This window comes from Cyprinus carpio, chromosome B9, assembly GCF_018340385.1.
Source record: "Cyprinus carpio isolate SPL01 chromosome B9, ASM1834038v1, whole genome shotgun sequence".
Lineage (NCBI taxonomy): Eukaryota > Metazoa > Chordata > Actinopteri > Cypriniformes > Cyprinidae > Cyprinus > Cyprinus carpio.
In genome coordinates, this window is record NC_056605.1 from 25,132,316 (window position 1) to 25,149,686 (window position 17,371).

At 34.1% G+C, this 17,371-nt stretch overlaps 1 protein-coding gene across 3 annotated transcripts; it reads left to right on the forward strand.

Moving 5' to 3' along the window:
• Positions 1-1,247: 1,247 nt before the first annotated feature.
• Positions 1,248-15,947, forward strand: LOC109081475 (signal transducer and activator of transcription 4-like). 3 transcript variants are annotated; one of them, XM_042730473.1, is made up of 24 exons: positions 1,248-1,555; positions 2,310-2,444; positions 2,657-2,792; positions 4,526-4,624; positions 4,926-5,018; positions 5,116-5,194; positions 5,334-5,419; positions 5,713-5,864; positions 6,512-6,670; positions 6,836-6,928; positions 7,038-7,097; positions 8,139-8,159; positions 8,388-8,478; positions 9,632-9,676; positions 9,903-9,986; positions 10,959-11,057; positions 11,179-11,314; positions 11,492-11,544; positions 11,631-11,725; positions 12,003-12,139; positions 13,029-13,220; positions 14,920-14,965; positions 15,091-15,193; positions 15,555-15,947. In XM_042730473.1, exons 2-24 carry the CDS (start codon positions 2,317-2,319, stop codon positions 15,567-15,569), a joined length of 2,202 nt encoding a protein of 733 aa, XP_042586407.1. In that variant the 5' UTR covers positions 1,248-1,555; positions 2,310-2,316; the 3' UTR covers positions 15,570-15,947. The 3 variants fall into 3 exon arrangements, with proteins under 3 accessions (XP_042586407.1, XP_042586409.1, XP_042586408.1); XM_042730475.1 differs by having other exon boundaries at positions 9,635-9,676; XM_042730474.1 differs by having other exon boundaries at positions 1,259-1,555; positions 2,313-2,444.
• The last annotated feature ends 1,424 nt before the right edge of the window (positions 15,948-17,371 follow it).

Here is a 17,371-nt window from a genome sequence, read left to right on the forward strand (position 1 = left end):
GCCGTCACGCGGCCGGGCTGCGAGAACACGGTTTAGTCATTATTATTATTATTATAGAAGAATCTAAAATAATTAAAGCATAAAGAAATGTAAGAGTAAAAACAGGTAAATTGGCTTCAAAAAGAAAACTTGGAATTTTATTGTAAAATATGGTAATTAACTATTTATCAGGACAATGTACATTTAAAAGGACAATATTTTCAGTGTCAAGTTTCGTTAAAATTGTGCTTAAACTGTAAATACAGTAAAAACTATTATTGTTTTTTAAATCATACATGTATTTATACTGTAAAATATGGGAAAGGAATAGAAGTAAAACTTATGAATAACTGTTTAAAGAAAATGATAACAAGTTTCACTGTAAAATATATTTTTTAAAATTATGTAAACTAAATATAGTAAAATGAATTGTATTATTGTTTTAAAAGGATACATGCAATTATACTGTATATATGAATTAATGTATTATTTTTAAAGAAAACGTATACTATATTAAATTACATACTTTCACTATGAAATATAGTTAGACTTATGTTTGAAATGTAAATACAGCAAAATAATTGTATTGTTGTTTTTAAACAAGAATGCATGCATTTAAACTAAAATATGTAAAAGAATTAGAAATAGGAATTACTGTAGGCTATTATTTATGATGAAAATATAGCCAGTTTAACAGCAATAAGTTTACCGTAAAATATTATTAGAATTATAAATATAAATATAGTACATATGTATTATTGTTCTTAAAAATAATTCAAGTAATTATACTTTATATTATATGGTAAACAAATAAAAATGTATGAAGAAAATGCATTTTATTTAACATTGTAATACCTTCACTGTAAAATACTGTTAAAATTATTGGTAAAACTCGGTAAAAACAAAGAATTATATATATATATATATATATATATATATATATATATATATATATATATATATATATATATATATATATATATATATATACACAGTATATACTTTTATTAAAAATGTTGTTTTATTTTTTCGTTATGTACATAGACTATTTTTCAAGTTGCATTTTATAATAAGTTTTTTTTAAATGATATATTTATTAATGATGAATTAATAGATAATGTCTTAATTATGACTAGTAGGCTATGACTATGAATGCAGTCAGTGGTTTTGATACAGGTCCTATTGAACAGCACCTTCCATGAAGATGTGAGTCAGACTGAGGCAGTCCATATGAAATACCCTGAACACACTCGTGTCGGAGGTTACAGGGGAGTTCCCCTTCTGTTTTTCTGCAGCGACGTTTCCGTGTTCGTGAAGTGCTCAACATTTCCTTGAAGAACTCAAACCCACCTGTTTACCCGTTCAGTCATGATCTGAAGGACTTCATTCATGAGAGGAAACGGGACCGTGCACGCATCTCCAGACCTCTAGGAACATCTGAAGCGCCTCTCGCCGGCAAGACACTTGAGGAACCGCGTCTGGTTAAGCGCGTGGCTGCCGGTTACTCTGAAAACATCAGGTTGAGCAGGAGCTTTGTGTCAACTTCTCGGGAGTGTCGTTCTCGTAAGAGCAGCAGGTATATCCTTGGACCTTAGTTTCGGTTTTAAGCAAATATTACAAGTAAAAAAATTTGATTTATGGTGTGTTGTAATATTTATGACTTATATGAAAGGTACTGTATGGTGGGTAAAATACAGGGGAGACTGGGACATTTTGTAACACGTTGTGCCTCAAACTTTAATATAATAAAACTCCCATATTTGTCTAATATGCATTCAGATAGTTTATAAACATTTTGTGCATGCATTTATTGTGGTAATCTTATTTCACAATGAAGTTCACAATAGTGCGAGCAACATAACTTCAAAAGCATTTGACTGATGCTTTTATCAAAGGCAACACACACTGCATTCAAGGTCAGTTGAGTTTATACATTCCCTTGGAATTGAACCCACAACCTTGCAGTTGCTAGCGCCATACTCTACATTTAATTTAATGTAAAGAACAACAAATACAAAAACACAGGCTAATATTGTATAACAATCTATTATGCCTTTAGAATTAATAGTAGATAGTATACTTTTTTCTTTTTTTTCAACTTCTACTGTCACCTCAAGTATGATTGTCTTGTTTGATAGTGGTTTCACACTGTAGCTTATTTCTAATTGGTTACACTAAAACACTCCCTGATCTCCCTAGTTATTGTTGCCATTGCTTTGATATGGTTACAGCATACATAGTTTTCATGCATTTCATATATTGCAGAACATTTTTATTCATAGATTGCCTAAAGCAGTTTCAAAAGATATCCATTGTATTTGACTTCCCAGCAGCACTATGAGTCAATGGAAACAAATCCAGCAACTGGATATTAAGTTCCTCGAACAGGTGGACTATTTTTATGATGACAACTTTCCAATGGAGCTGAGACAGGTGCTGGCCAACTGGATTGAAAGCCAGGACTGGTATGTGGTTGTTTTTTTACAAACTGATCAAACATTTTATTTTCAATGTTTATTAAATCACATTTAGAATTTCTGGCTTCAGGAAAACACAAAGCAACCAGCCAAAAAAAAAATACTTTGTTGTTGATAATATGAATTATGCATTTGCAACACAACTCTTAATGCATAAGCGAATGCATCCTCCTGAAGCATTTTTGTCTTTATTGCCTCAGGGAAACAGCTTCAAACCATGAATCTATGGCTACGGTACTCTTCAACAACTTCCTCATTCAGCTTGAGAGGCAGTGTTCTCAAGAGCAGAACTTTCTTCACAGACACAACCTAAAGAGAATATTTCATCAGATACAGGTAACAGACGCACACTGCCCTCCTGTTATTTCCACACATCTGATGCATCCCTGAGTGTCAAATCCACGCTGTAAAACACCCAACAAATATTACTGAAGTACACTTTACAAGAAAATACTATTTCAGTCGTTACGCTTCAAATTTCCACGTGCAATTCAATGTGTCACTGAAACTTGCTAGCAATTTCTGAGTAGAAATTGTTTCTACACCATATTTTTTAGTGCATTTATCAAAACATTGTTTTTGCATAGTTTTGTTCAGTGATGCCATGCCTATTTCTACACATCTTCAAAACGAGAACTGAGAGGAAAGGAAAGTGAACTTGTGATCGACCCTGTGACTATTCAAATGCATGCTCTTATTTTATACATTCTCTTATCAGGAAATTAACTAATGGTCAGCATTGGGATTTACAGTAATAGTCAACAAGGTAATTACATAGAACCTCTGTTGTGATTCATAACTCTATGATGACAATAATATATTCTAAGCGTGTATTCAGTTGTCAACGGAAGCTTGTGTACTCTGGTGTGGTTTTTGCTAACTTTTCAATGACTTCTGTGGAAACAGTCCTAACCAATATGTATCACTTAAGGTCACTTATCTCACATAGAGTTTACCACATTTAATAAGGAAGAATATTTATAAGCAATGGCTGACATGTACACTACTGTAACATACCATTTTGATGTGCTAGCTGTAGTTACAATAATGTGCATTCCTACAGTTTTGAAAATGTTTCTATAGTAGGTAGACAGCAAGAAAATAAAAGTTCAGGATGTCTCAAATTCACTCACAAAAGCTGACTGGCAAAACTCTCAGTGTCAGACCGCTGTACACATTTCTTTCGCTTATGCAGAATTTCATGAGTGGGTGGGTGCTGTGGGGATTTCTCACTAGATAAATGTGAAAAAAAAACTTCCACAGAAGAATCAAATGTCGGGGGTTTCGCTTGGTTAAAAAATTACATCCGTCTGTAACTGGTGTTGTATGCCACCCCAAAAACAAAACGACAGCACGGTGTGGGGGAGAGCATTTTTTATTTTTCCACATAGACTGTATTTAGGACATCTGCAAAAATGCAGTTTTTTTTTTTTTTTTTTTTTTTTTGAAATATCATTGTCAATATTGCATAAAAAAAAACCTAGTCGAAACGCCCACAATGTTTTGTCTAACAGAAAAGTTCAAATAAACTCAACAGATGATTGTTATTTTCCGTAACTTCTATCAAATATCATAAATCCCTGAACGAATATCAAAACCTCAATCTGCGAAGTATGATGTGAAAAATTCACTCAAAAATGAAAGTGCACTCTCCTAATGTCATTATATATATGATTATACAGTTTCATATCATATTTATATAATCATTCTATGCTTTCAAAACAAACATGGGGCATTCAGACGTGTTGCATCAGGTTGGACATTAATTACCGTATAACATAAAACGTCTTTTTTTTTTGCATCCCGCGACTAAATGTCATTGACATAAAACCTGCTACATATTAATGCTAACAATGGAAACAAACCAGATCTCAAAAACCTCATGCGTGAGATTTTATCCATCAACTGTTTCATTTACATCAATGGTTATTTGTTTGAACTTTCACTTTTCAAGGGTACTTCACTCCTTGTAATGCCACATTACTCATGAAGCATGATTCCTGTAATTTAACTTTGATTTCCCGGTCTCATGTGATCAGTCAGTAAATGCTGTTGCATCACTCTTTCAGGTAAAATACAAGACGAATCCTCTGCACATGGCCGCCGTCATCTGTAACTGCCTGAGGGAAGAAAGACGCATCTTATCCACAGCCAGCATGCAGGAACAGGTACTGCCAAGACACGTGACAAACAGCATGCAAAAACCACAAATACCCCATGCAACTATGCTGTTAACCAAGCTTTTTGAGTCAAGAGTTTTGAACTCATATGATACTACAGTATACTAAATGTGGGATCTAAAAGGTGCTTCAGTCTGACCTAGTTAACATTCCCAATATTATAAATGTGCTTCTTTGATTTGTGACTTAGTACAATGCATATTTGATTCATGTAGTCATGTTTTAGTTGTATACATTTACTTTACATTTAAATCTTCTGTTTGCCATGTTTCCATTTCATTAATGGCAGGGACCGCTGGAGAAGTCAATGCAAAACTCAGCCACCTTGGAGAAGCTGAAAGTTCTTGACAACAAAGTGGCAGTCATAAGAAGCAGCGTTCAGGTAAGTTACGTCCAGTATTGGTTTCAGTTATCACAGCAATGGTGGGGGGGGTAGTTTGTGTGTGACATAAGCCATTATTTCCTCATGCTTTTATCAGATGCTGGACCAGGGTGTGAAGTATCTTGAGGACATGCAGGATGATTTTGACTTTCGCTACAAAACCCTCCAACTTCGAGGTGAGCCAGTGTATGACCGCTGACATCTTCCAAATCTGCCACCCTCCTATTCATTATGACATAATAAAGCAAATAATACAACATGTGCATATAAGAGAGGATTTGTGATATGAAAGCATCTTCCTCTGATATCCTGTAGATCCAGTTGAGAGAAACTCTTTAACCATGAAGCAAGAAGTCACTACACTTCAGGAAATACTGAACCGCCTGGATTTCAAAAGAAAGGTAAGTGTATCTCTACAATGATAGCACTCTTCACTTTCTTTTTTTTTTTGCAATTGTTTTGCTTTACAGCCATTTCCTTTTTTTCTTGTTTGTAAAAGGTTTTGTTTACTTAGAATGTATTACACTTTTTGAACTACCCTGGGAACTTCCTGCCCTTAGACGGGTGGCTTTGAGTGGTTTTCACACATCTTTAGACTATTTCGCTCAGGTGTGTGATGCCACTATACAAGTTGAAGTTGTTGTTTTCTGGACTTTGTTAACCACTATGTTTGCACTTTGTTTTACCTTTGCAGGAGATTTTGTCAAAGATCGCAGATGTTATAAAGGAAATCGATACCCTGATCTCCTCTCAGCTCAACCCTGAGCTTAAGGAGTGGAAACGGAGGCAACAGATCGCCTGCATTGGAGGACCGGTTCTAATAGGACTGGACCAGCTCCAGAACTGGTATAACCCTTTATAATATAAATAAATAGGGAAAAAAATTACAATTTAAGTTATGCTGTTTAATATAGACTATTGTTTTAAATGTTAGATGTCACAATGCACACAGTAAAGACAAGCAGGAGGAAAAAACGTGGGATGTACACTACTGTTCAAAAGTTTGGGGCCAGTTTGATTTTTTTTTTAAAAGAAATCAATACTTTTATTCAGCAGTGATGCATTGAATTGTTCAAAAGTGACCATTTTAATCTTTCTATTCATCAAAGAATCCTAACAAATGTCATGGTTTTCACAAAATAATAAGAAATGCTTCTTGAGCATCAATTAAAATGATTTCTGAAGGATCACTGAAGACTGTAGTGATGGCTGATGAAAGTACAGCTTTGGCATTACAGGAGTAAATCACATTTTTAAACACTTATTTTAAATTGTAAGAATATTTTACAAAATCACTATTTTATTGTATTTTTGATCAAACAAGTGCAGCCTTGGTGTGCATAAGAGACTTCTTTCAAAAACATTACAGACCCCAATATTTTGGTCAGGTCAGGTCTTGTTGGTGTTGTTATGGTGTTTTTTGGGGTTACTAAGAGATTAGTCTTGTTCAAATCTGAATAAAGCCTAATTTTAATGTGAAAACACTTTTACAGGTTTACCCTGACAGCCCAGAGTCTTTTCCAGATTAAAAGACAGCTAGACAAACTGGGTGAGCTGATCCTGAAAGTCACTTACGAGAGTGATCCAATCCCTCTTCAGAGACCTCAGATGGAGGAGCAAGTCAAATACCTCATCTACCACCTCATTAAAAGGTAACATTCAGATTTCATGTGCTTGGTGAACAATTAAGGCACACCAGTTCACTCTGTGTGACATATAGTGCCGTAAATACATGAAACTCGATGAATGCAACACAATAGAAAGGGTGCGCTGGGTGACCAGGAAACCTGAATAATCTGTTTTGGTCATGTTTGCAGCTCCTTTGTGGTGGAGAAGCAGCCATGCATGCCTACACACCCTCAGAAACCTCTAATCATCAAAACGCAGGTGCAGTTCACCACCAAGGTCAGGTATGAACCACAGCTTCCGTGTAAACAAGTCTACTTTCACAAGCAGTTGACTGCCTTTAGTCCAACACAGTTATTGCCCATTTTAATTTCACTTTTTTCTTTCACTCAGATTACTGGTTAAGTTACCCGAGGTGGATTATCAACTCAAAGTCAAGACAACATTTGATAAGTATGTTCCCAGAATTATCTGTATGTCTACATTTTATCTTTATAACCTGGGCCATTCATGTTACACATTACATTTGTAATAGTTACAACCATTATTAAAAGTTTAACTTCTTAAAAAGAACTATCCTTGTGATGTAATATGAGGAAGCGTGTAAAATTTTAAAGCAGACTTAATATATTACTGTTAAACCTTTTTATTGATAACTTGTTTGTATACAAATTTAAGAGTGGGGATCATAAAATGAAAAAAATAAAAAGCCAAAGTAAGCCATGACTCAGTGGGGGATGATATTTAGTTTACAGAAGAGTGTCGATCTAAAATTAATATAAAAAAAAAATGTCTAGATAACATACAGATTATTATTACTATTATTTTGTTGTTAGACCGAGGTAAACCAACCTTTTCCAGAGTACACCACATATTCATCATAATATTTACTGATGTTGTGTTCCTACCACACATGATGTCACTTCCTGAAAGATGATGTCATTGAACTTGTTTTGTCCAAGTAAAACCTCAAATGCATTTCATTAAAGAGTAATTTATGAAATATATTGTTATCATTAAATAATTTTAAATCCAAGTTTTGACTGATGAATCTATGCTGAGACTAATTAAGTGATTTTACAGTAAAAATCTGTAAAAAAAAAAAAATAATTTATATCCCACAATATTCTTTGTTTACCTCATTTTGATTAAAAGAATAAATAAAGTTGAATATTTCTTAGACATTAATGCTGCATCCACTCAAACTAAATTTACAGTAGTGAAATTATTAAAGATTAACTTTGAAAAATAATAATAATCTCTAATATGAATTCTATATTTATGACTGTGAATATGTATTGTGGCATTTATGATAGGGACATGAAGACTATACACATGGAATGATTATGGCTATAATAACTAATATCATTCTTACATTTACATGCAGCTTTTTTTTTCATTGTTCAAAAGCTATGCAAGCAACGTTTTTGTCACTGGTGCATTTAGCCCAACATGACCATGTTTTTCTACTCTTTTCTATTTTTGTGTGTGCAGAGACCTTCCACCAGGCAAAGTGTGAGTGCACTCAGCCTCAAACAGAAGAACCAACTTCCTGTTGTTTATTTAGGCCAAATCTCAATATGAGTTTTTTCAGCTAAGTGTGTGGGGGGAGGGGGACAGCAGTGTCTTACAAGCTAAATTCTGTACATATTCTACATAGCGGGTTACTGTAATTTACAGTACAGTGGAAGCTGTGACTAACCAGAAAATCTCCAAACTAACATTACTGATATTTGCTTGTAGGAACAGACAGTTCTTCATCCTCACCAACAACACCAAAGTGATGGATGTTGAGGAGTCGACTGGATGTCTTTCTGTAGAGTTCAGGCATCTGGTACTTCACTCTGAATACTAGCACATTAATCAAGACCAATACTGTTAATAAGGCATTGGTGTTAAATCTATTTAAATGAGTTCACCCACTGTAGGAAAATGCATTAGTCATTATTTACTCACCCTCATGTCGCTCCAAACCCACATTCTGATTTTTTTTTTCATTGAACATAAAAGGAGAAATTTTAAAGCTTATTTTTCCATACAAAATAAGGGGGAAGTCGTGGCCTAATGGTTAGAGAGTCGGACTCCCAATCGAAGGGTTGTGAGTTCGAGTCTCGGGCCGGCAGGAATTGTGGGTGGGGGGAGTGCATGTACAGTTCTCTCTCCACCTTCAATACCACGACTTAGGTGCCCTTGAGCAAGGCATCGAACCCCCAACTGCTCCCCGGGCGCCGCAGCATAAAATGGCTGCCCACTGCTCCGGGTGTGTGTTCACAGTGTGTGTGTGTGTTCACTGCTCTGTGTGTGTGCACTTCGGATGGGTTAAATGCAGAGCACTAATTCTGAGTATGGGTCACCATACTTGGCTGAATGTCACGTCACTTTCACTTTCAAAGATAATTGGTTGTGACCACAGCTCCAAAAAGTGAATAACTTCATCTGTTCCTCTCATAAAGTTATTATATGTCAGAAGACTTAAAGAATATTTTGTGTGTGTGTGTGTGTCCTTTTTTAGAGTTTGACAACTGTGGTAACTATGAACTGTTGTTAGAATGAGCTGTGTGAAAATGAACATGAGGTTGATTAAAAAACATTTTCACTCTTGGGTGAGCTATCCCTTTTTTTAAAGGGATACTTCATCGCAAAATGAAAATTTTGTTATTAATCACTTACCCCCATGTTGTTCCAAACCTGTAAAAGCTCAGTTTGTCCTTGGAACACAATTTAAGATATTTTGGATGAAAACCTGGAAGCTTGAGACTGTACCTTTTCTGGACCTTGACACTGTTATTTACTTGGCAGTCTATGGGACAGTCACAAGCCTCCAGGTTTTCATCCAAAATATCTTAAATTGTGTTTCGAAGACGAACAGAGCTTTTATGGGTTTGGATCGACATGGAGGTAAGTGATTAATGACAAAATTTAAATTTTGGGATGGGGTATCCCTTTAAGAGAGCGGAGATATTTTATGAAGTCTTTGTGTTTTGCAGCAGCTGAAAGAGAGAAAGTGTCCTACTGGAGGAAAGGGAAATGAGGTAAGACTGCATTATTTCTAATATCTGCTTACTTTACAGGTGTATCTCTGCCAGTGGCACATCTTTCAAGGCCTACACCATGGCTGGAGCCTGGTTACATGATAGCATTTTTGCCATGTTATTATTCAGTGTGTAATACATCACCTTGCCAACAGAGGGCAGCCTCACACAGTATATCCTTGATCTTGGCAGTGAAGTGTAATAAAACTGAGTCTGTCTTTTGCAGGGTCCCCTGTCAGTAACAGAGGAGTTACACTCTCTCAATTTTGAGGCCATGCTTATGTTACAGGGCCTGGATATTGATCTTGAGGTATGTTTTAGTGTCTGTGTAATATATACTGTATACACTCATACATTAGTCAACATTTGAAGTGGATAAGACAAGAACACTGTGACGAGTGGAGCAGGTGTCGCTCATTTCCCAATCACTCCACCGGCCTCTCTCGGCCCCACCCCACTCGTCACAAACACATTTTGGTTTTAGGACATCTTTGGTGAAAGGTTTTGATCCACTTCAAATGTTGACTAGTGTATATCAAATACTGTATACCACTGCCATATATAATCAAAAGCTTATTTAAAGCGTAATTGTAAATATATTTTTGTCTATATTTGTGTGTTCGTTCATAGACACAAACACACACACACACACACACACACATATATATATATATATATATATATATATATATATACACTCAACTAGACTTTTATTAATTTGATAATCAAAAACAGTAAAAACAGTAAGATTCTGAAATGCTATTACAGTTTCATTTAAAATATTTTTCTATTTTAACATATCCTAAAATGTAATTTATTACTGTAATGATAAAGCTGAATCTTTAGCATCATTACTCCAGTCTTCAGAGTCACGTGAACCTCCAGAAATCATTACAATATGCTGATTTGGTATTGATTTCTTTTTACTATCAATGCTGAAAATCGTTGTTGTAATATTTTTCTGATAACTGTTATACATTTATTTCACTAGAAAGTTCTAAAGAACACAATTATTTAATAAGATTTTATAAATCTTATAATTTTATAAATGACATATTACATACATTATTCTTTTTCAATGTTGAGAAAATAATAATAATAATAATAATAATAATTTATTATTTAGTTAGACCAACAGCTAAAATTCAATCATTTTAATAATCATTTGTATGGGGAATTACTGTGCTAATGTAATGCTTTATAATGATTTATATATTTATTTATTTTTTACATCACTTACGATACTACTCACATTTTTTTTTGTATTTTTGTTTCTGTTCAGACTTGCTCCCTGCCACTGGTGGTCATCTCCAATGTCAGTCAGCTCCCAGGGGGCTGGGCCTCTGTCATGTGGTACAACCTGCTAACTGATGACCCCAAGGTGAGCTTCTGATGCAGTGTCTAGCCTTATAATATCTTGTTTATAAAATAACTAGATGTCATAGTTTTAATCGGTGGCAAGGCTGGACAAAGTATCATTTGAACTTCTCTGACTTGTTTAGAACCTTGGATTCTTCAGTAACCCCTTGCGGGCGAGTTGGAGTCAACTCTCAGAGGTACTCAGCTGGCAGTTCTCAAGTTTTGCAGGACGAGGACTCAACAAAGAGCAACTTAACATGCTGGGAGATAAACTTCTTGGTATGTTTTCTATAAACTTCTTGGGTTATGTGACATTAAAATAATTTTATGTAATTGTCTGCTACATTAGACTATCTAGACTGTATTTAGCTAATGTTGTTCCATAAACATGCTGATAACGCAGTTTTTGTAAATGTGTTTTGCCTTCTATCTAAACAGTGTTTTAATTGTTTCTGGGTCAACACGCTTCTTATAATGACTGCCAAGTTTCTTGGTCCAAGTTCTGGAAGGTAATATTGAATATTATATACTCTTGCTGTTTTCAAATTGCAACAATATGAATCCTACTATTTATTTATATTTCTGTTGCTCTCAGGAAAACATTCCTGGCAAATCATTTAGTTTTTGGCTGTGGTTGGACTCGATCTTGGACCTTATCAAGAAGCATTTACTTCCTGTTTGGATTGATGGGTCAGTGGCCTTGTTATGGCAGTCAGATGCATGATAAATACATATAACACACATAATAACAGAGCTGATAAGAAACTGATAATAACAGAGCTACTGGATAGAAAAGTCTTTTTTGTGATGTTTCATTACTTAATCAGTATATTTACTAGTATAACAGTATATTTATAATGAAATTTCTCTTTATCTGCTATGCTGAATAAAGTTTTTGCTTGTTGCGATGCATTCTGCAGAAACCATTTTCTGCTTCTTAATGGATTCTGCTATTTTTGTTTCTCAGTTACATAATGGGATTTGTGAGTAAAGAGATGGAACGTGCCTTACTTAAGGAGAAGGAGCCAGGGACATTCCTGCTACGCTTTAGTGAAAGTCACCTAGGAGGAATCACCTTCACCTGGGTTGAGCAGGATGAAAATGGTTTGTCTACAATACGTCATTATACTTTAAAGGAAATGTTCACCCAACAGTGAAAATTTGCAGAAAATGTACTCACACTCAGGCCATTCAAGATGTGTTTGTTTTTCCATCGGAACAGATTTGAAGAAATTTTGCATCACTTGCTCGACAATGAATCCTATGCAGTGGATGGGTGCCGTCAGAATAAGAGTCCAAACAGCTGATAAAAACATCACAATAATACACAAGTAATCCAAATGACTCCAGTCAATCAATTAACATCTTGTTTTCATCAACTGTTTGAACTCTCATTCTGACGGCACCCATTCACTGCAGAAATAAATGCCGAATTATTTCAAATCTGTTCTGATGAATAAACAAAGTCATCTGGGTCTTGGATGGCCTGAGGGTGAGTAAATTTTAAATACATTTTTTATTTCTGGGTGAACGATTCCTACAGGAATAACATTCCCTATACGATATTTAATGTAGGAGACATTATGTTAGGAGACAAGTGTGAAGCTGTAAAAAAAAAAAAAGTCAACATAAGAATACTAACCCAGTTCTTCCATGCAGTGAATAGTGTTCTGTTTGCAAGTCCACACAGGTTAAGCAATTACTGTAATTTCAACACTGAGGTGTTTGCTGAGGGAAACTCCAGCCTGGAGATATTCCAAAATTTAGCAGATGCCCTTTTCCTTTTATAGATAAGATTTATATTTCCTTATTTTGAGTAAGCAGCTGACAATGTAATTGTTCATATTAAATAATGCCTGGGTGAAAAAGCTGTTCTTACAGTATGCCTGGCTGTTTTGGTGCTGAGTGCATTTTTTTATTTATTTATTTTTTGCATTGTCTTTATTGTATTAAATATGTTAAATAATCTTAAGCACATGTATTCTATCTGCAGGAGAACCAAAGTTCATCTCTGTAGAGCCGTACACGAAAAACCGTCTCAACGCCTTGCCCATTGCTGATATAATACGGGACTATAAGGTCATTGCAGACGGTGTTGTCCCAGAGAATCCTCTAAAGTTCCTCTATCCTGACATCCCGAAGGATGAGGCTTTTGGGAAACATTACAACAGCCAGCAAAACAAAGGTTAGATATCTGCAAATGTATCAGATTTTTAATAATTTAGCTGTTTCCCATATTTTGTTTACAGCTGTTACTTTTTATACCATTACGCGTAGTTTATTTGCGTATCTAAAAAAAGGCAAATAAACTAAAAAGACTGATGAAAAGAGGAGAAAATTTATATTAGATAATCTGTGATGGGAATTGATTTTTCCCTATGGATTTATATTACAACTGTGGCATGTTGTTGCTATGTGTTCTAATTGTGCAGGTGGTTGTTTCTTCATAACAAATGCTATATTGATTAATTTAAAAAAGTCATTATTGGCTTGGTAATGATTAGTGATTAATGAATAGGCTAGTCTTATTATAAAAAATGCTACAGTTTAGAACTACACATGGCCTTCAGATATTCCAATAGATGGCATAGATTAAATCATTAGGAGCCTGATGAACTGTTGATTAAGAAATAAACAATGTCAGTATAAGAAAATGTTAAGTTAGATTGACTTCCCATGACATGTTGAATTAGAACATTGTCAAACTATAGCCTATAAGTGCCTAAATAATATAAAATAAATTATAGGCTATATATATATATATATATATATATATATATATATATATATATATATATATATATATATATGGACCACAGAACAAATCTTAATTCGCTTGTGTACATTTGTATCAATATATATATAAAAATATATATGTATGTGACCCTGGACCACAAAACCAGTCTTAAGTCGCTGGGGTACATTTGTAGCAATAGCCAAAAAAAACATTGTATGGGTCAAAATTATAGATTTTTCTTTTATGCCAAAAATCATTAGCATATTAAGTAAAGATCATGTTCCATGAAGATATTTTGTAAATTTCCTACTCTAAATATATCAAAACTTAATTTTTGATTAATAATATGCATTGCTAAGAACTTAATTTGGACAAATTTAAAGGCGATTTTCTCAATATTTTGATTTTTTGCATCCTCAGATTCCTGAATTTCAAATAGTTGTATCTCAGCCAAATATTGTCCGATCCTAATAAACCTTACTTCAATGGAAAGCTTATTTATTCAGATTTCAGATGATGTATAAATCTCAATTTTGAAAAATTTACACTTAAGGTTTTGTGGTCCAGGGTCACACACACACACACACACATATACATATATATATATATATATATATATATATATATATATATATATATCCTGTAAACAAGTAATTGTTGTCTATGATGTACTTTATTGCAGTTATGTTATCAACCAACTTTGCATAGATGATAGCACAAAAGACCATTTCACAAAAATAAATATATAAGGAAACAAACAAATAAATAAACCTTATGAGTGAGCATGACCTGGGACTCTACTAAAACAGTTCTCACTTCCACACCCCCAATGTTCAAACCAAAGCTACGCCCTTGACAGGAAGGGTTGTACGCCATCGTCACTTCGGATTATCTCAATGTTTACATGCTGTATATCATATTGTTGACTCTATTCATCATGCTCAACCATCATGTTGTCAAACTCATTTAAGAAAAACTAATTTATCTATATTAACAATACAGTTTTTCTTAAGGATAAGCACCTCTTTTCAGTGTTTTTTTTTTTCAGTAGTTTTTTTCAGGCCTTTTTTTTTTGGAAAGAACAGGATTTTAACTATCATACTGTTTGTGAAAATGCTAAATGCATTTTTTTTTTAATCTTTCACAGTTTGTCCTTACATTCAGACACAGTTAGTTCCAATTTCCCATCGCAAGTGAGTATCTTAATTTCTTTCACAACAAGATTTAGTTTTATAATTGGTTTTTTCTTTGTGTTGCATGATTGTATGAACTGATTCAGATATTTTTTCTTTCTTTCTTCAATATCCTCAATTCTCAGTGGTCCAGTCCAAAATGCATGTTCCTCTCCTGAACCCCCCATGTCTCCTGGAATGTTTGAAATTATTACCCAGCACCTCAGCCCCTTTGAGTTTGAAAGCGCTGTAAGTAATTTTTAACATATTTTAAAGCTTGCAATGATGCTGTCATGTGATGATCATCCATCACGATTTGAGAATAATCCAAAGAGCATATTGTAGTTCATTAAAAGCAATAACATCTGACCTGAATTACCATGGTCAGTATCACACTTAATGACTCACAACCACATGCATTATTCATTCTCATAACCTTAAAATGTTCAACATGGTCTCAGACGTAACCCAGCTGTATATATTACCAACTTTGTTGCTCAGAATCATATTTTGTGGGTAATTTGGCTCTGACACTAATAAGCAGAGCTGATAAAGCATTATTGAGTCACCAGAAAATGACATGACACTTTTTTTCCTTTTCACATTGCAGATGAGTTCACCCTAGAAAGGGCAACAGCCACATTTCACTTGGTTCCAAGATTATGGATGGGTTCAAAGATTTTCATCTCTTTATTTTGGCTTCTTTTGCTGTTCTTCACTTTTCTGGCTCTATGCCACTATAATGCATCATGTCTCTATTTTCATTTGCTGACAGAGTGTATATTCAAAAATACTGTCAATATGAAACTGCATCAGATGTATTATTAATGTCATAATTCTACATTCCAAAAATGTATGTCTTAAATACAATATATGACTGCTCTCATCTACCTGTAAAATTCAGATTTATCCAAACTTTAATCTGCCTTAATGTTATTCTCATTTTAATGTTTATGTATATACTATGACAAGCATTTTTTTTTAAATAAAGAATTTTATGGTTCATATATGGTATTATTATTAGTAGTAGAAGTAATAGTAGTAATAATGTACACTCTTAAAATAGTATTCAACATCCTGGCACAATGACAAGGTATTGTGGTTGTTCACATTATGAGGTTGGAAATGTTGTTCAGTGGGATGCAGACTGCATGATGCAAGTAACATGGGAAAACTTTCACCCACATTCTTCCTGTCAGCATATGTGTGGTGCTTGCATCATAGAATCCAGTAATTTAGAGCTAGAAGTAGGAATCTAACCATGTTTTTCTTTATCATATGTAGATATTATCCTTTATAAACAGACAACTTCCATTAAAGTCTGTGACTAGATGACTATGAGCCTGCAGTATGATTTATGTCAATTAAACATCAATGTTTAGACATTTTTAAAAACACTTTTACACTGCACTTCATGTTTTTGAGTTGCAAATATGACATGCAAAATATGACATTAAGTCTTTTGCAGTTGATAAGTTATATCAGGATATCTCCGTCTTTCACTTTGGTTTGACATACTAGCGTGGGGGAAAATACTGATGTCTATAAAATGTCATCAAATAAAAAAGTTGGCAGGACTATGAATCATAATTTGGTCATAACTTGATCAGTTGAAATGAGTTTCGTTTCTGTAACAAACTAAACAATACTATGCAATACATTTTCATGTCCCTGACATTTTTTTTAATATACTGGATAAAATATTAATGTCACTGTTTAAAAAGTAGGAATCATTTTAGTTTTATATCAATATAATAAAGTGATAGTTCATCTGAAATGTATTGTTATTTAGACATTTTCAACCAAACAGTTGACGGTACCCATTGACTCGCATATCATGGGGAAAAAAAACTGGGAGTACAGGTTTAGGATGGCATGTAAACGATGATAAAATCTTTATTTTGGGTGAAATATAACCAAGTCAACAAATGACTTCACATCTGTACAATAGAACGCAAGTTCAACACCGTTTAGCAATAAAAAAAAACAATGAAGCACAATTGTAAGTTTATCTAACGTCATTTTACTTAGTATGGTTGAACTAGTTCATCAAAGGTCAGCAGCAAAGACTTTGGTTAATAATATGGGATTAAATACATAAAGGATATTTGTGTTATTTAACATTTAATTATGGTTTGCGTCACATTCAGAGTTTGCATTTCACTGTTGGAATTCATTTTGGTGAATCTTGAATCTGTTTTTTTTTTTTGTGTGTGTGTGAGATGAATTAATGCATGTTCACATTTAGTCTAGAACTAGTCTAGGACAGGAGACTTGTCAGTCAGTAAATGGGAAAACACAGAACCTTGCGTTACTTATTTGAAAAAGTAACTCCTTACAGTAAAAAGTAATGCGTTACTTAGTTACTTGAAAAAAGTAATCTAATTACGTAACTCACGTTACTTATAACGCATTACCCCCAACTGT